The sequence below is a fragment of the Sarcophilus harrisii genome, chromosome 2, assembly GCF_902635505.1.
Source record: "Sarcophilus harrisii chromosome 2, mSarHar1.11, whole genome shotgun sequence".
NCBI classification, from domain to species: domain Eukaryota; kingdom Metazoa; phylum Chordata; class Mammalia; order Dasyuromorphia; family Dasyuridae; genus Sarcophilus; species Sarcophilus harrisii.
Window position 1 is genome coordinate 387,369,617 of NC_045427.1, and position 27,011 is coordinate 387,396,627.

At 36.1% G+C, this 27,011-nt stretch overlaps 1 protein-coding gene and 1 long non-coding RNA gene across 9 annotated transcripts; one reads left to right on the top strand and one right to left on the bottom strand.

Moving 5' to 3' along the window:
* Positions 1-1,799: 1,799 nt before the first annotated feature.
* LOC116421662 lies at positions 1,800-3,735 on the bottom strand. The gene is made up of 2 exons (XR_004232140.1): positions 3,650-3,735; positions 1,800-2,038 (listed from the first exon to the last, which is right to left on the bottom strand). It is a non-coding gene; the product is annotated as an uncharacterized LOC116421662 (long non-coding RNA).
* Positions 2,035-26,833, top strand: CNOT8 (CCR4-NOT transcription complex subunit 8). 8 transcript variants are annotated; one of them, XM_031953585.1, is made up of 8 exons: positions 2,035-2,718; positions 8,258-8,447; positions 10,611-10,804; positions 13,042-13,203; positions 13,765-13,909; positions 22,186-22,296; positions 23,299-23,455; positions 23,547-23,804. In XM_031953585.1, exons 2-7 carry the CDS (start codon positions 8,331-8,333, stop codon positions 23,446-23,448), a joined length of 879 nt encoding a protein of 292 aa, XP_031809445.1. In that variant the 5' UTR covers positions 2,035-2,718; positions 8,258-8,330; the 3' UTR covers positions 23,449-23,455; positions 23,547-23,804. The 8 variants fall into 8 exon arrangements, with proteins under 8 accessions (XP_031809445.1, XP_031809446.1, XP_031809443.1 ...); XM_031953586.1 differs by lacking the exons at positions 23,299-23,455; positions 23,547-23,804 and adding an exon at positions 26,640-26,833; XM_031953583.1 differs by having other exon boundaries at positions 23,299-23,804.
* Positions 26,834-27,011: the final 178 nt, after the last annotated feature.

A 27,011-nucleotide genomic window follows, 5' to 3' on the forward strand; every position in this document is an offset into this window, starting at 1 on the left:
AAAAGGTTAAGATTTTTTGATCCAAATAGTTGTTTTTGTGTGTGCATCAAAATGACTAATGCAAAATCTACTGCCTAAAACTGAAAAAAAAAAAATCCACAACCAAAACAAAAAACCCTAAGACATTCTCACACCTACCAAAGAACGAGATTTCTGTGTAGTTTTTTAATGCATCTAGAAATGTACAAATAGTTTTGACTGATAATGGGGAATAGTAACTTTTTTATTTTATTGCCTCCCAAAGAAGGATGTTAAACTGAAATTGCTGTAGGCAGTTGCCCAAAACAAAAAAGCCCTAAAAAAGGACCTGTTCTTCCTTATAACAAGCTCTCAGGTGGCATAGGCTAATTTATTCCCTGCATCTTATTAAAAGTGAGCAAAAGATACAAAGCTTTCTACTGGGGAAATGAGAATGTTTCGCTCTCTGGCATATTTATATGTTAAATTCCTCATTAAAATTTTTTTTCTGTAATCTTTTTTTTAAATAATAATAACTTTTTATTGACAGAACCCATGTCAGGGTAATTTTTTACAACATTATCCCTTGCACTCACTTCTATTCTGACTTTTCCCCTCCCTCCCTCCACCCCCTCCCTAGATGGCAAGCAGTCCTATATATGTTGAATATGTTGTAGTATATCCTAGATACAATGTATGTGTGCAGAACCAAACAGTTTTCTTGTTGCTCAGGGAGAATTGGATTCAGAAGGTAAAAATAACCCGGAAGAAAAACAAAAGTGCAAACAGTTTACATTCATTTCCCAGTGTTTTTTCTTTGGGTGTAGCTGCTTCTGTCCATCATTAATCAATTGAAACTGAATTAGGTCTCTTTGTCGAAGAAATCTACTTCCATCAGAATACATCTTCATACAGTATCGTTGTTGACGTATATAATGATCTCTTGGTTCTGCTCATTTCACTCAGCATCAGTTCATGCAAGTCTCTCCAAGCCTCTCTGTATTCATCCTGCGATCATTTCTTACAGAACAATAATATTCCATAACATTCATATACCACCATTTACCCAACCATTCTCCAATTGATGGGCCCTCATTAAAATTAAAGTCTTTTCTATTATCCTTATTAAATTCTAGATGTGTGTGAGTACGTGTGGTTGTATATGTTTTGGAGCGAATATCGTAGAAGAAACTAAGCTGAACAGTAGTTCTCTGTTGATCAGAATAGAAATAAGGGCCTTGATGGCAATAGTTTATGGTCCAACTGCTTTGACGTTACTGGTGTATGGGCACAGATAAAACAATTATGTTCCTAGGCCTTAAGATTAGAAATGTTGCCATTTATAGTCTACTCTCTACCATATGTATATATATATGTACACATTTACATATGTACAAAAAAGTTCATACACATTACAGATATGTTGACTCCTTGTGATTTTACATATTTTACAACTGATGTTTTAATTATAATGTTTACTTGATTTATTCAGTTACAAATTGCTGAAATATTTAGATTTTTCAGCAATGGTTTATGGAATCAGAATATCTGAATCAGGACTAACCTGGAAGATCTGAGATGGATGACTATTTTTGGCAAGAGGAACAGATAGATGTAGGACTGAAGAAATTGAGGACATGTATTTTGAAGGCCCACCAGCTCTAATTAAAATACTGATGATCCAGGTCCAGTGGATTGTTCCAACCATTACTGAGGTTGCTAGGGGTCTGCTGCAGGTGCTGTGATTTAAGATTTAGGAAGTTTTATTGGAAGACCTTCTGGGGCTTTTCAGGGTAATCCAAGTTGGAAATAACATAAAAAACATGTCAAAGAGATCAAAATCAGTTAGTAAAAGTGCTTTTAGTGGAAGGATTGATTGGTTCAGAAAGTCTTTTTGCCCTTTGGATAAGGACTTGGGATGGGGGGAGCAGAGGAGGTGGCCACAAATAGCTGACAACACGACTCTTGGACTGATCCCTGATTTTCACTGGGATGATGTAGCGATTTGGAGTTCTGTTTTTCAAAGCTTTGTTCAGTCTTCAAGTGACTCGCTCTCATTAGGCGTGGCCATTGTGGACACCTGTTCTCCAAATTGAAATCTGAACTTTAGTTAAGGGTTGCTAGTGGGATTAAGGGTCTAGAAGTCTAGTGCCTAGAACGAAGGAGAACGATAGTCTTTACTGCCGTAATTTCCTTGGAGCTTTGTGTTCAGTCTGAGAGCCCACAGTTAGAGGGGGGAGCTGGAGTCAATCTCAAGGATACCCAGGACGCTGGGCCAGGACCTCAAAATCATGCCCGCAGCAGGGTTAATTGAAGCAGCTGATGATGTCTGGGTAAGAGACAAGGAAGTGACTACCCTCTGCAGATCTCTGCGGGGTCTGTCGGGTAAGCGATGAAATTTATTTGTCATGCCCCATCTTGGGGGACAGAGTCAGGTCCCAAGGGAAGCCACACAGACAAATGGTGGCTCACTCCAACGACAGCTTCCTAAAACCCAGCGCCCTCAGCTGCCTGCAAAAGGGGGCGAATTGTGCCCGCTCTCCAAGCCTTCTCATAGAGCCAGAATCCCCCCCCCCCAAGGGAACAAGGTTGAGATTTGCGTTTTGAGTTGGGGGTTGGGTTGATGGAGGGGGTTTCGGGTCTGCCCCCACCCAGCCTGTGATTCTGGGGGCTCTGATCGGCTGTTTGGGCTGTAATTTTCTTTGATCCAAAAGGGAACAAGGTGGGGTGGAGGAATGTTCCCCCCTTTGCATTGCCAAGGTAACGCTACTTCTGGGTCCCCGCGGGGTTGGAGAAGCGTTCCCCGTGGCTGGCCCCGGTCCCTCAGCCAGAAGCGGGAACCGGGGGGACCACAGAAACTTCGACAATGGATTTTCTGTTGTCCGTTTTGTGCCCCCCCCTCCCCCCGGGGCGAGGGCGACACGAAGCTGTGTCCGGGAATCAGTTTTCCGGGGTAACTGGGGCGTTACTGGAAGAGCCGTCCATTCCTTAGCCTTTCAACGGCAATAACGGTCACTGGACACCAGTAAGGCCAGGCGGATAAGACTATCTTGGGAACCCCGCTGCTAGACCAGAAATTCAGGGCCACGCCCCATCCGTCAGGGCCACGCCCCATCCGTCAGGGCCACGCCCCATCCGTCAGGGCCACGCCCCACCGTCAGGGCCACGCCCCATCCGTCAGGGCCACGCCCACCCGTCAGGGCCACGCCCCATCCGCCAGGGCCACGCCCCATCCTCCAGGGCCACGCCCCATCCGCCAGGGCCACGCCCCGCTCAGTACTCGAGCACGACGCCTGAACCGGGAAGTGCGAGCTTCGTGAGAGTGTGGAGATTATGACGAATCTGAGCTCGCGCCCCGCTACTTCGCTGAAGAAGCGGAGAGCCCCGTACTTCGCATGCGTGCTCAAATGCCTACCCCTCCCATCGCACCCCCCCCCCCCCCCCCCCCCCCCCCCCCCCCCCCCCCCCCCCCCCCCCCCCCCCGTCTCCTTCCTAGCCAGAATTCCCGCGCGCCAGCCTCGTGGCGCTGCGCCTGCGCACAGCTGCCTCGGAGAGCACGGGCTCGGAGACCCCGCGCTCGGAGACCCCGCGAGAGATCGCTGGGGCGCGCAAGGGGGCGGGGCCGGCATGACCGATCCGGCGTGCTCGCGTCCTGGGTGATGCGGAAGGGAGCTGGGAGGAAGCGACTTACTTTGAAAGCCTGGGCTGGTTAGAGCAGCCGGGTGTGCGAAGGGTGTGTGGGTGGTGCATAAAGGCCGGGTCTTCTCCGCACCGCGGACGGACTGTCGCTGTTAGGCTCAGTGCTAGGAGCAGATCCGGGACAGGGGCCGCGAGCAGGAGGAAGGAGGGGATCCTTCCCTGTCGCAGACTCTGTCGCCGCCGCCGTCCCCTGCTCGCCCACCCCCACGCCCGCCTTTGCGGGCCCAGCTGGCCTAGGTGAGCGGGGCCAGAACGCGGCGCCTGAGCAGTCTGCAAGGGAGAGTGTAAAGTTGGAGCTGGAGAGTTAAGGAAGAACGGACCATTATTCGAAAGATGGCCAAAGGGCCGAACCTGATGAATGAATGCAGGCAGGGAGAGCTGGGGAGGAGAAGGAACGGGGGAGGAAGTTTTGAGGCATAGCCCTCTGAGGAAGCGACGTGAGAAGGGAGGGCCGCACCGCTTACGCCCCTCGCCCCTTTTCTTATCACCCGCCTTCCCCATCGCCCTGGGGCACACTAATTTTGGCCAAACCTGGACCTTGCCTTGCAGAAACACCAAGTCCTGAAGCAGGTTAGGGACCACTGACTCTCTGAAAGGGACAGAATCGAGGCTGTAGGGCAAGATAGCGTTTCCTGCGTCTGTATGATGGAGATAATACGTTTGGCACCCTGTTGCTCTCGATTCCTTTTCTGTCTCAAAACAGACGCGGCTCAAATTTGATTCAATATTTAACTGGCGGGCCCTGTTACTTATATCTATTTCGTGGATAGCCTTAGTCAGCTGACAACTTCGTAGGTTTTGGATAGTTTTTTTTTTAATTAATGCTTCCAGAAAGGCTGGGAGGTGTGGCTTTTAGTGCTTTTCCCTCGGGATAAGTGTGAAGCTACAGTGATAGAAGTACACTCGTGGATTTTGGACCCATTTAAGTAGTAAATATTTAAGTAATTTCTTGTCCGATTTGTGTTTGGTTAGTTTATTTTTAGATACTGGAAACTTTTTGAAGAATGCATTCAAGTTTTCGTAATAGACGTAGGGCACATAGTCCGTGAATAGCTTGATCCCTTGTTTTTGTTTTAAGGAATCTTTTAAAAACTCACATATACATTTCATAGATATTGATATGGTGATTTTTTTTCCCCTTTGGTTAAGATGCAGTAAACAACTAAATGTAATTAATGAATGGGTGTAACATTGAAAAGCTCAGAACTTTTCCCCTCGGTTGGAGTTATAAAATAAGGGACTGAGAACTGAAGCCATTCCTTCTACAACAAGCCCTTATAAGTAGGAACGTTCCGTGAGGCAGAAAGAGCCTGATCATAAGCGTCCAGATTAAATAATTTCTCATTTTTCTTTCTTTAGTTTTCTCCCAGATTTGAGTGTCAGTCACATCAAATGTATTTTAAAGCTTGATTCCCTTATGTTGCCTTTCTCATTAAGGATGTTTCAACTAGCTCTGAAGTAGTTTAATTGTGTTCTTTGAAGTGGAGGGGTTGAGTGTTGTTTCAGTTATCCTGGAGAAATGAGGCAGTGGGGTAGTTTTCTGCAGAGGTCAAGCTTTAATCTTAACATAGTCTTAAAGCAGAGTTGGAACATTATAATGGTAAACTATATAAATTTCAGCTAATGTCAGCTTTGATACTCAAAACAATTCTGTAAAATCAGGGCAGGTATTACTATTTTATTGTTATAGTTTGGGAAATTTAAGCCTAAGAGATTGTTGATTTGCTCAAAGCTAGAATTCTATCTAATCCTTGTCTCATCTCCAAATCCAGTGTTCTTTCCACTATGCCATAAATCCCAATTTCTTAAACTGTGGCTTGGGACCCCATATGGAGTCCCCTAAATGAATATGGGGGTCATGAAATTAGAATTTATTATCAATAAATGTTTGATTTGTAGACTTATTTTGTATAATTATATATTTGGTGTCATGTAAAAATTTATCAAGTGAAAAGGGGTTGTGGAAAAAGTTTAAGAAGCTCTGTATAAATTACTTGTTTTTATTAATTTTAATCTCTGTATTAACTGACCACTTTTTGATTCTGGCAATTTGTTGGATCTCTTAGCAAATCTCTTAGCAGATTCTCTACCCTTACTTACATCACTTGATTTGTTTTCTCAAGCTGTGTTTGTTGAATGCTTGCTTTGATGGATACTACATAGTATTAATGATACTATTGTAGTAAAGGAAGTAGAATTCATTTTTAAATAGAATATAACTAAAGGGGAAGTCATCATATTTGTTGTGACCAGGGAATGATTTATGAGTTTAAGAATGTTCTAGTATAAGGTGTTGGATATCAAAGGATTTTATGTGGTAAAGGGAAGGGGCTAATTACAGTTCCCTGGGGTTAATTCTTGTTTTCTTGAAGATAAGTAAATCCATCTGTGGCAAAAGCAAACTTTTATTCTTTCAAATTTCTACTGGTACACCTGTATAATTCCTTGAATTCCACTGGGGACCTACCTTCAAATGAATATTGTGATATAATAAATAGTATTAGGTGTGATTGCCTTTTTTTTTTAAGTTTGTTTTTTTACGTTGTAAACATTTACAGATTATCCCAACTCCATTAATAGTGTCTTGTAATAAAATAAAACAAGTAAATTAAATGGTGACCTCATCATGGTATAAATGTAACATTCTGAAATTGTATCATTCCTCCACCTCTCTATTTTTAAATTGTTTTTTAGTGAACAGAAATGTATTTTCTCTGTCCCCTATGCCCCCTCCTAATTGGAAGGGGAAAAAAAGAAAAATTCCTTTTAACAAATATGCACAAATTTCCTTATTGGCTTTATATATGCATGTACACACATCTGTGTATTTTTATACATATACATGCAGAGAGAGACACTCATTTTTTGTATTCTAAACCTATGTCAGGAAGTAAGTAGTATGTTTTATCTTTGATCCTTTGGTATCATATGTTGATCATACTTCTTATATCTATAAAAAGTTTTTTCTTTTTTCTTTTTTTTTTTTTTACAATGTTGTATAAATTTTTCTCATTTTGCTCACTTCATTTTTCATTAGTGTTTAATATTTATGTTATAAATTGTCCTTCAGGTTCTTTACTCTCAATTTAATATACATCTTTCCATCTCTTTGAATTTATCTATGTTCTCATTTCTTACAGCACAGTGATATTCTACCACATTCATAACCACAACTTGTTAAGCCATTCCTTAATTGATAGGCATCTCTACTTTCCAGTTCTTTTTTTTTTTTTTTTTTTTTTTTTTTTTTTTTTTACAATAAGTAGAGAGTTGTTAAAAATATTTTTATATACGTGGGTTTTCCCCTCTCTTTCTTTGATATTGCTGAGATAGAGACCTAAGAGTAAGTAGTATTGCTGAGTCAAAAGGTATGCACATATTAGTGACATATTTCCAAATTGCTTTCCCTAGATGTTGGATCAGTTCACAGCTGCTCCCTCAAACAACAGTGCATTTAGTGTGCTTGTTTTCTCACAGATTTTATTTAGAATTCTATATGCTTTTTAACTCACTAAGACAACTGATCCCACAAACCTTTCTATTTCTGGTTTTATTATTTTTGCCTTTAAAATTTTATATTTTTATTTCTGGGTCACTTTTTCCAGTTTTGTAGGTATAAATGTGTTTATACGTGTGTTTGTATGTGTGTATGTGTGTGTAAAATGTTTAGTACAATGCTTGCTATATGGCAGGTACTGTGTAAAATGTTTAAATCTTTCCCTTGATGTGTTTAGAAATGAAATGTTAGTTATGTATTACTGGGCTTTAGTTTGGTTGAAGGAAGGTTCAAATGAGCAATGGAAAATTTTCGTATTAAATATTTCATCCTTTGCTGTTGCTCTTCTTAGAAAATATTTTAAGTTGTCGGTAGCTCTAATTTTAATTGGCATTTGGATAACAGGTGGATGGCTTTTCTTAGTTTGTCTTCATATTCTTATTATTTGACACCTGGTTATAAAAAACATTTATTTTTTTACTCCCTTGATGCAGCCTCTTTGGGGTTTGAGTTTCTGTGCCTCTAAATCTATGCTAAAATGTATGAAATTATCTGTTTGTAAAAAGACTTCTAAATTTGATTTCCGTGATTTAATCATACAGAATGATGTGAGAATTGTACACAGATTTGTGCTATGGGTGACTTTTAGCCATTGGTTTATGGCAAGTAAGAAAGAAGGGACCTCACAAAGTTGGTTTAAGGAACTAATTGAGTTTAGGAAGCTGTGTGTGGTATTTTTCTTGGTAATAGTGATCAGTACCAGTTTTTATCAGATTAAGAACAAGTGTAGTTTTGTTTTAAACCAATAAAGCACACAGAAAACTTAAACTGTTTTTATGTGTGCTACCTTGATAATAATGAACTAATATTTTGAATTATCTTATGCTAGACTATTCTTGGAACCAGTTTAGCTAAATCTGACAAGATTTGTTAACATGTTGACAAATAGTGTTTTAGCTATAGCAGCTCCTGAAGACCATCTACTTAAAACACTGTGATTCAGCATTGGTAGGGAAGTCATATTCACAAACTGAAATCATAGGTCTTTGAAGCAGTGAAATATATATAAACTCATCATTTCAAAGCATATGTTTTTGTGTTTAGATCAGAACTACAGCTCTCTGGCTTGTCCTATCATCCAGTCTTAGCTGAAGGTGTCTTCTCGGGTTTCTTCAGGATGCCTGCAGCACTTGTGGAGAACAGCCAGGTTATCTGTGAAGTCTGGGCCAGCAACCTAGAAGAAGAGATGAGGAAGATCCGAGAAATTGTGCTCAGTTACAGTTACATTGCTATGGTAAATGTACTGCACTGTCCTTGAATCACCTTCAGTTATGGAATGGAATAAAATCAAATTTTCTGTGCTAGTTAGTAAATTTGACTGACTAGGGATTGATAAATTACAGCCTGGGTAGCCTACTGATTATTTTTATACAGCCTACTAAGAATGGTTTTTACATTTTTACATACAATAAAAGTTATTTAAAAAGATAAAAAAATTCTTAGCTGTACAAAAACAGGCAGTAGGATCCATTTGACCAGAGAACTGTAGTTTGCTGACCCCTATGCAATATAATCAAGGCATATGAAACTGAATGGCAAATTCTGCTACTATTATGAAATTCCATCAATGTAACAGTTAGGACATAAGAGTTTAGCAGGTTATGACAAGTGTAATGGCCTCCTATATTGCCTTCTGCTTGGACTTCCTATAGTAGTACCCTGATTGACTTCACTTTCTGTCCTACACAAAATGCCAGATTAAATTTTCTAAACACTGCTGTCATTCCCTAGTTTACAATCCTCAGTAGCAGTAGCTCCCATTTGTATGGTTATTTTTTTACAGTTTTACAAAGTGCTTTCCTTAAAATGACCCTGTGACAAAATTAATATCAACATTATTTCCCCCATTTTATTGAAGAGGAAAAAGGCTTTTGATCAAGTCATGACTTGTCCAGGATCACAAAACTAAGAGGAGAGCTAAGACTTGAAGGCAAGTCTTATATATCCATTGTTGTTTTCATTACAAGATGCTGCTTTTCCCTCAGGGACTTCTCATTGCCAGTAGGAATTAAAACCAGACTCCTTTGGTTGATAGTAAAAACCATTTCACAAGTTGGCACCAATGGTCTTATTCTCTACTTCTCTATGTAAATTTTCAACTGGCTAAATTGATTATATATTTTCCCAATAAAAGCATGTATTTTCCAGTTTCCATTCCTTTTTTCATGCAGTTCTCCTGACTTGGAATATACATAATGTTGATCTATATCTACTATATCCATCCCTGAGATAGCCTTTTATTTCTTTCCCCTTTCTTGCTTCAACTAAATGTTCCTCTGATACTGTAAATTCAACATATTCAAAAATAAATTCATCATCTTTCTATAAAGTCTGTTTTTCCTATGCCACTTGGCACTTCCTTCCACCTAGTTCCTTAAGCTCTGACTTTTTTTTTTTTTTTTTTTTTTTTTTTACCTTTGGTCATTCCCCTATATCCACTCAGATGTAAAGTTAAAAAAAAAACTTATTTTCTGTAATATTTTTTGTATCTGTAGCTTCCTTTCCACTTTTCCTGCCACCACCCTAGTGATGATTTATAGCTGTGTCTTAGTTTCTGTCTGTTCTTTCTTCATCTATTCTTCAGACAGCTACATGAAATAATCTCTCACAATAATCTCCATAAAGCAGAAGTCTGACCTAGTCACTTCTATGCTCAAAAGGATTAGAGCTTTCATATTATCTATAGGTTTGAGATAAACATCTCATCTTGACATTTCCATACTCTTCTGTCTTATTTTGTGTTTAAGCAGACCAACAGCTCACTTTTTCCCTTAATCTGAAACTTCTCCCCTAATATATTTTTAAAAGTAAATCTTTGATTTTTCCTCTCCCCTTTCTACCTTTATCCCTTAACCCGCTCCCTAGTTCATTTGTCACATTTTCTCTTTCTTGAATGTAAGCAATCTCATTTTTTTTTCTTAATTTCCCCAGTACCCTGTTGTTCTTTAGGACATGCTTAATAAGTGTTTGTGTTGGAATTGGTTGTGAAATAAGATCTTGGCTTTAGAATTTATAGGGACCTTTAAATATCATTTAGTCTAGTTCCTTTATTTTTTCAGATGATTATGAAGACAGAGAACTTCAGTAACTTGCCCAGGATCAAAACTAGATTGAGTTCAGTTCTAATTGTGAACATATGTAGTGAGCATCTCTAGTAATTTCTGTACATGTACTTTTAGCATCAGAACAATTTCATAGTTTCATGGCATTCCATAATAGACAAATATTTCTAGATTTGATGCTGCTGCTCTTCATTTTAAATTGTTTAAATGAAATTAGCTTGGCTAGTTAAATCATTTCTTTATAAACTGAGGTCACAATTTTACAGACCTTTAGGGTAGACATTTGTTCATAGAACTTTGCACTTGAGAAATGCATTTTTGATCTTCTTTTTTAGGACACGGAATTTCCAGGTGTTGTAGTAAGACCAATTGGGGAATTTAGAAACTCCATAGACTACCAGTATCAGCTTCTTCGGTGTAATGTTGACCTCCTTAAAATTATACAGCTAGGCCTCACATTCACAAATGAGAAAGGAGAGTATCCTTCTGGAATCAACACTTGGCAGTTCAACTTCAAATTCAATCTTACGTAAGTTGTCTGCGCTTTTTTTCCCTTTACCTGCTATATTGGTATATTGTTGATTCCCAGTGGTTTTATTAGATTATTTTTTTTTTTTTGAATCAGTTTTTTATTTAGAATTTCATATAATTTGTTGAACATTACCTTTAAACTTGAGATATACGAGGACTTATAGATAGATATCTATTAAAATTTCAGTACATCCTAAAACCATGAATTTTTGTTGGTGTGGATTATTCTCTCCACCACTGCTAGATTATAAACCTTGATTACTTTAGTATAAATGATCTTCAAGAGTTGCTTGGCCACAAAATTCATTACCTTGCAACCAATCTATTGATATATTTTTCTGGATTTAGGATAATACTTGAATGACACATATACTGTGTAGGCTGGCTTTTGAAATTTTTCTAGAAAGGTAGAGCATGACAGAGATGTGGTTTACTGACATAGCTTTTGAAGTCCTTCATTTACCTATGTGCTGGGATGAAGCACTGGAGTAGGTCTTCATAGAAGAACTTTTTTTCTCCATCATATTTTTCATTTTTGATTTCACAGTTGAACCATTCCTCAACAGTGGACTTCATTAGTTGTGTGTGTACATGTATGCATGGAGAGAGAAAGAGAGATAAAGGGGTGCAGACCTTCAGAAAATAAAGATCCCATCAGAAAAGGCTGAAAAAATTATGACTTGGCTGGAAAATTTGATAGTTTTTAAAAGTAGACAACCTGACAGATTATTGTAATATTTTAGAGGGACATTAAAGCCCTACTCATATTCAAATCTATATTATTTAAATGAGGAAAAGGACTTCTGATCAATTGGGAATAAATTCTTAAAAACATTTGGGGGTTCCTTTGACTATTAAGAGTGCTTTGAATAACTTGGAGGTAAAGGATAATTTTCAAACTCCTGTGATTTTTATTTTTGAGACACATTTCTTCAAAGCTTAGTATCTCTGGGCCAGCTAGGTGGCATAGTGTTTAGAGCAAATCACTTAATCCCAATTGCCTGGGGGACGGGGGGAGTTGGGAAGGGGGGAGAAGGGAGGAGAAAGGTAAAAGTTGAAAGAGACTTCACAAGTCATCTAGTTCATAGTTGTAAAACTTGTGCAAAATGTCCCAAGGTAGCTAAAAAGCAGATTTAAATATAATTGGGAAATGTTGAATAAAGTACGTGAAGATACAATACCTCATGTAACTTGTAGTTTTCTAAGTCAACATGCAATTGCAGGGTTCCGTTTCTATTTAAATTTGATACTACTAAGCTTGTCTAACATCCTCATTTTACAGATTTGTATATTAAAATTCACTTGGGTTGTTAAATGACTTTTGTCCACTGTTGTTTAAATACTGTTAGAGCAATATGAACTAAATTCTGAATCCAAATCCGGTGCTTTTCCCATTATACCATAGCTATATATTATTAATTTATTTGCTGAGGCAATTTGGGGTTAAGTGACTTGTCCAGGGTCACACAGCTAGGAAGTGTTAAGTGTCTGAGACCAATGAATTCAGGTCCTCCTGACTTCAGGGCTGATGCTCTATCCACTGCGCCATCTAGCTGCCATAGCTATATAGGTGGAACAATAGATTGCAATGCAGTAATAACTTTAGGTAGATAAGGGAAAACTAAATCATTTTTGCCATATCTAGGGTTAATCTAGTAACTTTATTTTGTTAGTCGTCTTGAGTTTTAAAGGCAGTATGACATAATGGATAAAAAGCTGGGGAGATCTTGATTCTGTCTCTTTTCTGATCGATATATTTACTGGGATCTTGGGTTAGTCAGTTAACCTCTGTGGCCCCCCAGCCACCCTCTAAGAATGAAAATTGAAGAATAGGTACTGATCCATATATATAGGTAAAGGGAATTTTCTTGCTGGGAGTACTTTTCCAGTGTATTTTGAGGTCCAGTCAAAATCTGAGTATAAGTGTACAAATTTAATAAAAGGAAGATAACAGTACATCTTGGAGTGATAGTCAGAAACCTAATTCCATTGTTTATTTCATGATTGCTTCATTATGTAAATGTATCTTTTGTCTCAGAATTACTGTTTTGCAGTTCAGGACTGTTGGGGAGGTTGATTTCGTTTGGTAAAACAAAAACAAACAGGCACTTCAATGCAACCTTGAAAAAATCATTTTAGAAAAAAATTTCTTTTGCATATATGATACTGCTGATATTTTAAAATTACAACTGTAATTTTACATTACTTAATAAGCAAATGCCTTACTTTTTTTAGAGAGGACATGTATTCCCAGGACTCCATAGATCTCCTTGCTAACTCAGGGTTACAGTTCCAGAAGCATGAAGAGGAAGGTATTGACACTTTGCACTTTGCAGAACTGCTCATGACCTCAGGGGTAGTTCTCTGTGACAACGTCAAATGGCTTTCATTTCACAGGTCAGTCCTAGAAAGAGCCTAAATAAATAATGAGCTCACTAGGTCTCAGCATAATAATTAATTTGACGTGTGTTATTCTCTGTTTGTTATTAGTAATAAAGATTAGTCTTGGATATTGTTGCATATCCTTAACTTTTGTCAATTCAAGAAAAAAAAAACTGGGCCTGTGATAGATGATTTCTCAATACATTTGATAATCATCAGATTATATAATTCTAGGAGAGTTAAGAAAGTCAGAGCATTGTCATTCTAAGGTAGTACATTATATCTTGCCAACTGAACTGTGAAGTCATTTGTCTTTTAATTAAGAGTCTTTTTTGATTTTATGCATAAAATCTTGTGACATGTTCTAGTGTTTTCTATAACTTTTCCTAATGTTCTATTATGTGATTTCACTTTTGAGTTCAGTTAGCTTAATTGAATAAAATAGAAAGTTTTGGAAAATTTTGGAAATTTGGAAAAATAAGCTTTAGCTTTTTATATGAGTATGTGAGAGGAAGAGTTAACAGGGTCTGATCTCTGCCATTTGTTTAACTGCAGTGACTGATTCCTTCTATACAGTGGTTATGATTTTGGCTACATGGTAAAGCTGCTAACTGATTCCCGATTACCAGAAGAAGAGCATGAATTCTTCCATATTTTGAACCTCTTCTTCCCATCTATCTATGATGTGAAATATTTAATGAAGAGTTGCAAAAACCTTAAGGTAAAAATGATTTTTCATAATATCAATAGTAGATGAGTAAAACCAGCTACTCTTTATTCACAAAAGTATAAATATCATGTCCCTAAAGATTGCTAATAATTAAATAGGGAAGAACAGTTAACAAATTTGTAAACTAGCCTTTACTTGGCACTTAAATCAGGAAACTAATAATAATTCTTGTTTTGGTAAGTGCTTTTTAATTTGTAAAGTACCTTTCCTTAGAATAGCCCTTGAGGGACATAGCACAAGTGTTATTATCTTTATTTTGCAATGAAGAGTGACATTCAGAGAAGGGCATGGAATTGTTCTCTTGATCAGAAGTCTGTAAAGCATCAAAGCTTTCAGAACATTGCTTTTCTTGTTTTCCCATACTCCTGTATTAGTTTAACTTTTTAATAGCTTAAAAAAACATAACATTGTTATTAGGTAAATTAATATTATAGAGGATAGTTCTATAGAAACAATGTTATAAATGAGCAATGGACTAAATGATTACTACTCCCCCTCCCCCAGTGAAGTTTCATGATATTGCTCTAGGATTACATTTTAACTTGGATTCTATATGATGTCAGGCCCTCATAACTATTTTGCAATCTTGCTCATTTTGTATAGTAATGCTTCAAAAGTTTTTTTTTAAATCCATATTTCCCCATTCTTCATACATAAAGTACATGCTTTATTCTTCTACTTCTCTAGTAAAATTGAAGTCATCTTTCAGCCTTCATAAAATTTCCTAGTGAAAATTCCCATTCTTTACTTTCTGTCTCAAAGAAGGTAGCTTTCCTCCTTATTTTCTTAATTACTTGTGTATCTTTGTGTATCTTTGAATTTGTCCACTTCTTGCTCCAAAATAACTGCTCAAGCAAAATATTTCTTATGCATCTTTATTTTTTCCTCATCATTGACTCCTGTCCCTTTAGAAAAATATTCCTCTCTTTAATCCTTAAGAAAAAAATTTTTTCCCTAATTCTCCTATGTATATCTTCTGTTCAGTAGCTCTTTCTTCACTTTGACAGCTAAACTTAAAAGAAACAAACCAACACATGCTATGTTTACTTCTTTTTTTTTTCCTCTCCCATGGTTTTTCCCTTTTGTTCTGATTTTTCTCTCCCAACATAATTCATAAAGCAATGTGTATTAAAATAAATAAATTAATTTAAAAAACCCAAACAAACAAACCGACCCAAGGTTTTTTGTATTCACTGTTTGTTCCTGATCACCAAGTATTCATCAGTTCCTTGTATAGTTTTATCCTCATTACTTTACTGAAATTGTTTGGCAGTTACTACCTCTTAATTATCAAATCTAGTGACTTTTTCCCCCCAATTCTGTAGAAAATATAATTCACATTTTTTAGTTTTAGCTAAAATCTTTTAGAGACAATTTTAAAAAATCATTTCTGCATGGACAGAGGTGAGAAGAATTTCCTTGCTAATCAGAATATTCTCTTTTCCAATTTACATATTATAGTAATTGTGAAACCAAAGATGAGTAAAATAAAATAGGTAGATAGTTTACACTTGGGGATTTAGATTGATCAAATGGAATAATATTGGCACACTTTTGGAATAAGTATCTTCCTGAAATCAATTACTCTCCATTCTGCCAAGGATTCCCCTTTCATTCTGCTCAAAAAAGACCAAAAAAAAAAAAAGAAAAAAAAAAAGCTAACTCTTTGTTGGATTAAGCAAAAAAGACATACAATGAAATTTAGTTTGGTCACCATAAACAAGACCGATTTCTCTAATGATTTTAGCCTCAGGGAATTAAGATCTTTCCCCAAAATTGATTTAGTGTTGTCAATTTAGATCTGGATAATCTTTTTCATTTGGTATTATTAGTGATTGGGAACATTTTTTTTCCCCCTTATGACTGGGTTTTGACCATTTTTTTATTGGGATGTTTTTTGCTTTATACTTTGATGTCATCATTTGCATACATAGCTAGTTATCTGTCCATTTTAATTTTTGTCAGAGCTTTCTTTTATGTGATGTGTTAAAATTTGGAGCAATAAAATTAAGGTTAAGGAGACTGGGGGAGATGGATTGATGTTACCTTTAACTCTGCTGTTTTTGGAGCCACTTGGTTATTTCATCCCCTTCTCTGTTACATAAGGTTTGATGTTTTGGTAGTGATTAGTTGTCATTATTTTTTATGCTAATATTTTATAAAGCAACTCTAGGGCAGGGATCCATCAGACAGGCAAAATAACTTCATAGAGAAGAGAAAAAAAAAAGGAACATAAATACTATTCTGGGAAGAAAAGAGCTTTAAGAACTTTAGGAAGGAGATGTCCCTGGGATGAAGCCAAGGGCAGATTAAAGATTAGGCAATTCCCAAATCTGCATTTTTCTTCTTTTTTTTTTTTTAAATATTTATTTATATATACATACACAAATATATGTATGCATATGTATATTTATGAATGTATAAACTAATGCATACATATACATGCTCATATACAGATGTATACACAGACATACATAAGCAACTATATTATATATGTTTACTTATAATATACATACCTTTCTATCATCATTAATCTTAGAAAATTGACAAACAGGGTGATAGTTACTTACTTTTTTTTTTTTTTAAATAATTATAACTTTTTATTGACAGAACCTGCCTGGGTAATTTTTTACATTATCCCTTGCACTCACTTCTGTTCCGATTTTTCCCCTCCCTCCATCCCTCCCTCCATCCCCTCCCCCAGATGGCAAGCAGTCCTATAAATGTTAAATATGTCATAGTATATCCTAGATAAAATATATATGTGCAGAATCGAACAGTTCTCTTGTTGCACAGGAAGAATTGGATTCAGAAGGTAAAAATAACCCAGGAAGAAAAACAAAAATGCAAACAGTTTGCATTCATTTCCCAGTGTTCTTTCTTTGGGTGTAGCTTCTTCTGTCCATCAGTGATCAATTGGAACTGAATTTGATCTTCTCTTTGTTGAAGAAACCATCAGAAATACAGTATCGTTGCTGAAGTATATAATGATCTCCTGGTTCTGCTCATTTCACTTAGCATCAGTTCATATCTTTCCAAGCCTCTCTGTATTCATCCTGCTGGTCATTTCTTTTTTTTTTTTTTTTTTTTTGATTGTGAACATTATTATTATTATTTTTTTATTTAATAGCCTTTTATTTACAGGATATATACATGGGTAACTTTACAGCATTAACAATTGCCAAACCTCTTGTTCCAATTTTTCACCTCTTACCCCCCCCACCCCCTCCCCTAGATGGCAGGATGACCAGTAGATGTTAAATATATTAAAATATAAATTAGATACACAATAAGTATACATGACCAAAACGTTATTTTGCTGTACAAAAAGAATCAGACTCTGAAATATTGTACAATTAGCTTGTGAAGGAAATCAAAAATGCAGGTGTGCATAAATATAGGGATTGGGAATTCAATGTAATGGTTTTTAGTCATCTCCCAGAGTTCTTTTTCTGGGCATAGCTAGTTCAGTTCATTACTGCTCCATTAGAAATGATTTGGTTGATCTCGTTGCTGAGGATGGCCTGGTCCATCAGAACTGGTCATCATATAGTATTGTTGTTGAAGTATATAATGATCTCCTGGTCCTGCTCATTTCACTCAGCATCAGTTCGTGTAAGTCTCTCCAGGCCTTTCTGAAATTATCCTGTTGGTCATTTCTTACAGAACAGTAATATTCCATAATATTCATATACCACAATTTATTCAGCCATTCTCCAACTGATGGACATCCATTCAGTTTCCAGTTTTTAGCCACTACAAAAAGGGCTGCCACAAACATTCGTGCACATACAGGTCCCTTTCCCTTCTTTATAATCTCTTTGGGATATAATCCCAGTAGTAACACTGCTGGATCAAAGGGTATGCACAGTTTGATAACTTTTTGAGCATAGTTCCAAACTACTCTCCAAAATGGTTGGATTCGTTCACAACTCCACCAACAATGCATCAATGTCCCAGTTTTCCCACATCCCCTCCAACAATCATCATTATTTTTTCCTGTCATCTTAGCCAATCTGACAGGTGTGTAGTGGTATCTTAGAGTTGTCTTAATTTGCATTTCTCTGATTAATAATGACTTGGAGCATCTTTTCATATGACTAGAAATAGTTTCAATTTCTTCATCTGAGAATTGTCTGTTCATATCCTTTGACCATTTTTCAATTGGAGAATGGCTTGATTTTTTATAAATTAGAGTTAATTCTCTATATATTTTGGAAATGAGGCCTTTATCAGAACCTTTGACTGTAAAAATATTTTCCCAGTTTATTGCTTCCCTTCTAATCTTGTCTGCATTAGTTTTGTTTGTACAAAAACTTTTCAGTTTGGTATAATCGAAATTTTCTATTTTGTGATCAGTAATGATCTCTAGTTCTGCTTTGGTCATAAAGACCTTCCCCTTCCACAGGTCTGAGAGGTAAACTATCCTATGTTCCTCTAATTTATTAATAATTTCATTCTTTATGCCTAGGTCATGAACCCATTTTGACCTTATCTTGGTGTACGGCGTTAAGTATGGATCAATGCCTAGTTTCTGCCATATTAGTTTCCAATTTTCCCAGCAATTTTTATCAAACAGTAAGTTCTTATCCCAAAAGCTGGGATCTTTGGGTTTGTCAAAGACTAGGTTGCTATATTTGTTGACTGTTTTATCCCTTGAACCTAATCTATTCCACTGATCAACTAATCTATTCCTTAGCCAATACCAAATAGTTTTGGTAACTGCTGCTCTATAATATAATTTTAGATCTGGTACAGCTAAGCCACCATCATTTGATTTTTTTTTCATTAATTCCCTTGAAATTCTTGACCTTTTGTTTTTCCATATGAACTTTGTTGTTATTTTTTCTAGGTCATTAAAATAGTTTTTTGGGAGTCTGATTGGTATAGCGCTAAATAAATAGATTAGTTTAGGTAATATTGTCATCTTTATTATATTTGCTCGCCCTATCCAAGAGCATTTAATATTTTTCCAATTGGTTAGATCAGACTTAATTTGTGTGAAAAGTGGTCTGTAATTTTGCTCATAAAGTTTCTGATTTTCCCTTGGCAGATAGATTCCTAAATATTTTATATTATCAGTAGTTACTTTAAATGGAATTTCTCTTTGTAACTCTGACTGTTGGATTTTGTTAGTGATATATAAGAATGCTGATGACTTATGTGGGTTTATTTTATAACCAGCAACTTTGCTAAAGTTGTGGATTATTTCTAATAACTTTTTAGCAGAATCTCTGGGGTTCTCTAAGTATACCATCATGTCATCGGCAAAGAGTGATAATTTGGCTTCCTCATTGCCTATTCTTATTCCTTTAATCTCTTTCTCAGCTCTTATTGCTAAAGCTAGCGTTTCTAATACAATATTAAATACTAACAGTGATAGTGGGCAACCTTGTTTCACTCCAGATCTTATTGGGAATGATTGCAGTTTCTCTCCATTACATATGATGCTTACTGATGGTTTTAAATAGATGCTGCTGATTATTTTAAGGAAAAGTCCATTTATTCCTATACTCTCAAGTGTTTTTAATAGGAATGGATGTTGGATTTTATCAAATGCTTTTTCTGCATCTATTGAGATGATCATATGGTTTTTGTTAATTTGGTTATTAACATGGCCAATTATATTGATAGTTTTCCTAATATTGAACCCTGCTGGTCATTTCTTACAGAATAATATTCCATAACATTCATATACCACAATTTACCCAACCATTCTCCAGTTCATGGGCATCCATTCATTTTCCAGTTTCTAGCCACTACAAACAGGGCTGCCACAACCATTTTGGCACATACAGGTCCCTTCCCCTTTTTTAGTATCTTTGGGTATAAGCCCAGTAGTAGCACTGCTGGGTCAAAGAGCATGCAGTTTGATAACTTTTTGGGCATAATTCCAGATTGCTCTCCAGAATGGTTGGATTCGTTCACAACTCCACCAACAATGCATCAGTCCCAGTTTTCCTGCATCCCCTCCAAAATTCATCGTTATTTTTTCCTGTCATCTTAGCCAATCTGACAGGTGTGTAGTGGTATCTCAGAGTTGTCTTAATTTGCATTTCTCTGATCAGTAGTGATTTAGAACACTCTTTCATATGAGTGGAGATAGTTTCAATTTCATCATCTGAAAATTGTCTGTTCATATCCTTTGACCATTTATCAATTGGAGAATGGCTTGATTTCTTATAGAGTCAATTCTCTCTATATTTTGGAAATGAGGCCTTTATCAGAACCTTTAACTGTGAAAATGTTTTCCCAGTTTGCTGCTTCCCTTCTAATCTTGTTTGCATTAGTTTTGTTTGTACAAATGTTTGTTTTAATTTGATATAATCAAAATTTTCTATTTTGTGGTCAATAATGATCTCTAGTTCATCTTTGGTCACAAATTTCTTCCTCCTTCACAGGTCTGAGAGAGAAACTATCCTACTATGTTCCTCTAATTTATTTATAATCTCGTTCTTTATGCCTAAATCATGGACCCATTTTGATCTTATCTTGGTATATGGTGTTAAGTGTGGGTGCATGCCTAATTTCTGCCATACTAATTTCCAGTTTTCCCAGCGGTTTTTTGTCAAATAATGAATTCTTATCCCAAAAGTTAGGATCTTTGGGTTTGTCAAACACTAGATTGCTATAGTTGACTATTCCGTTTTATGAACCTAACCTATTCCACTGATCAACTAATCTATTTCTTAGCCAATACCAAATGGTTTTGGTGACTGCGGCTTTATAATATAGTTTTAGATCAGGTACAGCTAGGCCACCTTCATTTGATTTTTTTCATTAATCCCCTTGAGATTCTCAACCTTTTGTTCTTCCATATGAATTTTGTTATTTTTTCTAAATCATTAAAATATTTTCTTGGGAGTCTGATTGGTATAGCACTAAATAAATAGATTAGTTTAGGGAGTATTGTCATCTTTATTATATTCGCTTGGCTTATCCAAAAGCACTTAATATTTTTCCAGTTATTTAAATCTGACTTTATTTGTGTGGAAAGTTTTTTGTAGTTTTGCTCATATAATTCCTGACTTTCCTTTGGTAGATAGATTGCCAAATTTTTTATGCTATCGACAGTTATTTTGAATGGAATTTCTCTTTATGTCTCTTGCTGTTGGATTTTGTTGGTGATGTGTAAAAATGCTGAGGATTTATGGGGATTTATTTTGTATCCTGAAACTTTGCTAAAGTTATGAATTATTTCTAATAGCTTTTTAGTAGAATCTCTGGGGTTCTCTAAGTATACCATCATATCATCTGCAAAGAGTGATAGTTTGGTTTCCTCATTACATACTCTATCTAATTTCTTTAATCTTTTTCTCAGCTCTTATTGCCGAGGCTAGCGTTTTTAATACAATATTGAATAATAATGGTGGTGGTGGGCAACCTTGCTTCACTCCAGATCTTATTGGAAAAGTTTCCAGTTTTTCCCTATTGCATATGATGCTTATTGACGGTTTTAAATATATGCTCCTGACTATTTTAAGGAAAAGTCCATTTATTCCTATCCTCTCAAGTGTTTTTTATTAGGAATGGATGTTGGATTTTATCAAATGCTTTTTCTGCATCTATTGAGATGATCATATGGTTTTTGTTAATTTGGTTGTTGATACAGTCAATTATGCTGATAGTTTTCCTGCATTCCTGGTATAAATCCTACTTGGTCATGGTGTATTATCCTGGGGATGATTATCTGTAATCTTTTTGCTAATATTTTATTTAAGATTTTAGCATTAATATTCATTAGGGATATTGGTCTATAATTTTCTTTCTCTGTTTTCGACCTACCTGGTTTAGGTATCAGTACCATGTCTGTGTCATAAAAGGAATTTGGTAGAACTCCTTCATTCCCTATATTTTCAAATAGTTTATATAGCATTGGGGTTAATTGTTCTTTAAATGTTTGGTAGAATTCACATGTAAATTCATCTGGTCCTGGGGATTTTTCCTTAGGGAGTTGGTTAATAGCTTGTTCTATTTCTTTTTCTAAAAGGGGACTGTTTAGTCTATTTACTTCCTCTGTTAATCTGGGACAAGCTATATTTTTTAAGGTATTCTTCCATTTCATTTAAGTTGTTGAATTTATTGGCATAAAGTTGGGCAAAGTAACTCCTAATTATTGCTTGAATTTCCTCTTCGTTAGTGGCGAGTTCTCCCTTTTCATTTTTAAGACTAACAATTTGTAAATCTGCATTTTCCAAAGAATAGAATTACTTTATTCAGATAAAAGATTTGGTTTTGTAATACTTTTTTTCTCCTTTCAACCACAGGGAGGTCTTCAGGAAGTTGCTGATCAGTTGGATTTGCAACGAATTGGCAGGCAACATCAGGCAGGCTCAGACTCGCTGCTTACTGGAATGGCTTTCTTCAGGATGAAAGAGGTGGGCCTCAGCTCAGGAGACAAGTGTTGCATTCAGCCACTTCAGATACAGGGGCCAGCAAGAGGAGGAACATTTTGTTGAGTCATTTTGCTCACATCTGACTCTTTGTGACCCCATTTGGGGTTTTCTTGGAAAGAATACCAGAGTGGTTTGCCGTTTCCTTCTTCAGTTTATTTTTACAGATAATGAACTGAAGTGAACAAGGTTAAGTGACTTGCCCCAGGGTCTCACAGCTAGTAAATATCTGAGGCCAGATTTGAACTCAATCAAGTAGAAGAATTTTCCCCACATTCTATCACTTATTCATATCTATCTAGCTGTCCTAATGATGAGTATAAAAGTCAACAGAAATACATATAAAACACAATCTAACTTTTAAGAAATAAAGCAGATTGTTATTTGTGAACAAATATTTAAACAGCATTATGAAGCTATGTCTTTCTGAGATTCTCCCAGTCCTGAGACATTTTGGTTATCATGGACTGGAAGAGCACTGAAGAGGAGAAGCTCTGATTTTAAGCTTGCCACATTATTTCTCTGAAATGGTGTTAATACTCTCACCCCCTTCTTTAAAGTTATTTTATACAAATAAGTGTTTTGTAAACATTTTCAAACTCTGTGAAGTTCTTTTTTAGTTAGGAAGTAGTTATTACTCAATGAAATGAATATTAAAGGAATAGAAAATTTCTAAAGAAATGGAAAGTCCCTAAGGAATTTAAAATATTTTTAATTGGACATTTTAAGCCAGTAGAGACTGGAATTATTCAGTATTGTGGCCCCTCGTGCTTTTAGCTTTGTGTTGACATTAGGTTTGCAGTATTGTGAGGGCTATGAGAAAGGTGGGTGGTAGAATGCAATATCCTTTTTTCTTTTTAAAAAAATGTTTGCATTATTCTTTAGAATAATAGAATTTCTTTAGAAAGAATAATAGAATTTCTTTAGAAAGCTTCATTTTAACCATTATTCTCATAGTTGTCTTCCCCCCCCCCCCCCTTTCTCTAGTTATTTTTTGAAGACAGTATTGATGATGCTAAGTACTGTGGACGGCTCTATGGCCTTGGCACAGGAGTGGCACAGAAACAGAATGAGGACATGGACTCTGCTCAGGAGAAAATGAACATGTTGGCTATTATCAGTAATACGCAACAATGACGACAGGGTATGGCTCTGCAGGATGGGCCCAATTCAGTACTGGTGCTTGCTGTCCTGACTGGTCTCTGTATGTGTATCTTTCTCTCTTTTCCCAACAGAAAGAGCTTCTATTGAGTGAATTGTTCCTACAGTCTGCATTGAGCAGAAAGACTTGTGTTTTACTGAAGACAAGTGATATCTTCTTTTTAGATCCAGATGAAAGTTCACTCAGAATTTGTAAAAATGGCTTCCCCCAATCCTCATCCCCAACTCCTTTCCTCTCCAGTTGCCATTTAACATCAGCATTTATGGCTCACTGGATACCTTTTTAATAACCAGGGACAAGTCGGAAACAAGTAAAATGTATATAACTCTTACCTGTTGTCACTCTTTTCATTTTATAATGTTGCTAATCTCCGATAATGAAATCTTAGTAAACTCAGCTGAACTGAGAGCTGCCAATGAAAACAGGACAGGGTGGTGTACCTGTGGACTAGTTTGTTAGATATTTGGTTCTGAAAATTTTCCTGAGGGAATTATCTCTTCCTTACCTACTAGTTTTTATATTACATGGAAATGGACTACTTGGTCACTGTTAGAATGGAAACATCTTCTTAAAAGCAAACAATTCAATTATTAGTCTATCCTTCAGTCATAGTAATCTCCAGAACTCAATTATTTGGCCATTCAGATGTCTTAAGTACATTGTTCCATTGTGCCAGAGATTTGCTGTCAAGTGCTTCATCTGAAGTCTTTTTAGGTATTAACTTTGATAATACATCTTGTACTAAGATGAAGAAAATAGCCTTCCAATTTTTATTTCCTAAACAATAACTTTGGACCAGCAGTCTTCCAACACAGGAAAATAATTTCAGATGGGCATTTGGGGTTTTCTTCCTCTTCATTCTCCTTTAATTTTCCTTCTAGTGAGTTTGAGGATAAGGTGAATATAGTAGTTAAATGTGGAAAAAAAAGGGGAGCAAAGGAATTCAGTTTTTCTTTACAGAATTCACTTGAAAGTAATATTACATCTGGAGTATAAATCTCAGGACAATTTTTATTTTAAAATCTAATCATTCAAGAATTGAGTTTGCTACTTCTTGAATATTGACTTTTGAAAATCAAAATTCGTGTTGCACTGGAAAGAATGAAACTGGTTACATACTGAAATCCATAAGCTTATGTTTTAACAAGTTTATGGAAGATTCAATTTGTAGTACTTCACAAACATGTCTCAGGTATTATAAGCTGATATTTTAAATGCTTGTAAATATTGTTTTTAATTTTGTAAAATAAAGACTTTTTAAACTTTTGGTATGAAGGTTTTATCTTTTCCAGCTGTAAATTGCTGGCCCTGGAATATAACATTCAACCTTTGTTGATGTGGGAACGATCCCAATGCCCTTTTTTCTAGTGCCCACATCTTTATTTTTATAAAATGAATTGTATACACATTTGCTTGTTAACAATTAGGCCTCACCAGGTCTTTGTTTCCTTGGTAAATTGTTGATATTCTTGCTATAAGGAATGATGGTTTTACTCTTTTAAGATTGGCTGTGAGTTCTTATTCTATTCTGGCCTTGTTTTAAGGTTACAGATTTTCTCACTTTTAGCCTGTTTAGAAGGGCAGACTTTCAGAGCTGGAAGGGACGTCACCATCTTCATTTTGGAAATGTAGAAACTGAGTAAGTATTCTGACTTAGGGAGTAGGACAAAGAGGATACAAGAAACACTTTGAAATCTTCTCCAACTATAAAGTGATGTGGCCAGTCACAGTTGGATGAACTATAACTGGGATACAGATTTTCCTATTTAATCCTTTTATGTAATTGCTAAAAAGCAAAAACAAGTGTAATAGGAGCATTTAATAACATAGGAATAATAGAAAAGGGTTGTAGTCACTGCAGGATTTTACTTTAAAGATAAGTTTTGGTTACATTTCCATCACTATTAGGGTGGTTTTATGCAAGGCATACTCACATTTGACAAAGTAAAGTTAAAGGTCATAAGGTCAGATAGTTGTTTTCTAGAGTCAAACTCTTGGTGACTAGAGGAAGGAAGATGAGTAATCCCCCAAACCTGTGTACACATGGGTATGCTGATGGTCAAGGCATCTGATACTTTATGTAAATTAGTTAAGTTTTGAACTCTTCATTCTTGTGTACACACACACACACACCTTGTATGTGTACATATATAATTAAACATATATAATAAGTTACTCAATTTGCTACTTTCTGTAAAAATGCTGAACTGTACATAGTAATACACTTTACAAGTTACATATAAAAGGACTGACTTATACACAGTCAAAATTTAAAGGAACAAAAGCAGCTGATATGAACCGTGCTACTGACAATCTGGGTAACCTTTAAGTCATTTCTCTCTCTGTGCCAAAACGAGAGGACTATAGATGGCCTCTGGAGTCCTCCAAGTCTAAATCCTTGATCCTTTTTGAATTGCTCTTGTCCAATTAATATGGCATGAAAGCCCCTAAGTGACCACACAAATTTTTGATATCTAGTCAAGCCAACTTAAGGGCTAAAGCAGCACATGACAATTGAGCTTTTATATTAGAATGCCAGTTATGTGTTACATTCAAGTATGCAGAAAAGAATCAAGATTACTTTTCTATTATGGTATTCCAAATCTTATTAGAATTCTGCTTAGGGATCTGTTTCACTACCTGGTTTTCTTCTGCCAAAGAAGTAATTGTTAAAAATGGAATTTTAAAATGTAGTCCTCACTAGAATCTCAGAATATAAATAGGTTATTAAGTTGTGGGTCACGATTAACAACTTAACTTACAATTCAACAACAGTCCTTTTTAATCTGTTCCTGTGAAGGGGGCTTTCTCTACACCAGCATTCTTCATTTTAACATTAATGCCTTTTTATCCTCAGACTTTCATGTCTTTTTAACAACTATCATAAGAATGTCTCAAGTTTCCACCACAGCAGGACAATATGGAAGTAATTCCTATAGCAATGGTTGAGCGTGGCTGTCTTAGGAGAATGGTATCACTTAAGTACATAGTAAACTCAAATGATTTTGTTAAGGTATCATCTGCACCCAAATAAGACTATTTTAATACAGAAAACAAAGTCCTACTCTCAACCTTAAGAACAACATCTGGTCAAAATAATTGTTTTTATTCTCTTTCCTCCCATATCCTGTCAGTAACAAAGTGCTATAAATTCTATTCATTACAGCCTTCTAAATGCTTCCCACAAGGGCCAAAAGAATGGAACTCTTAACAGGTAAATGACACTTTAGCACTGCCATCCTTATATAGTAGGTTCTTCTAATAACCAGTTTAAATGGTTGATCTCGTTTAATCTAATTTCAAAACCAGTTGTAGATTGCAACCAAAATAAGTATTTTGTAGTAAGACTTAGTTTTAACAGACGTGTTATTATAAATGTAAATCATACAGACACTGAGGAGCCTATTTGCTACGGTTAGCAACTGAACTGTTTTAAATAAACTTGATCTACATTGGTCTGAAGAGGCTTTTCTACATTCTACAAATAATATCTTTGAAAGGGGAAAAACTATTGTTGTATGAAAGCTTCATTTTTATG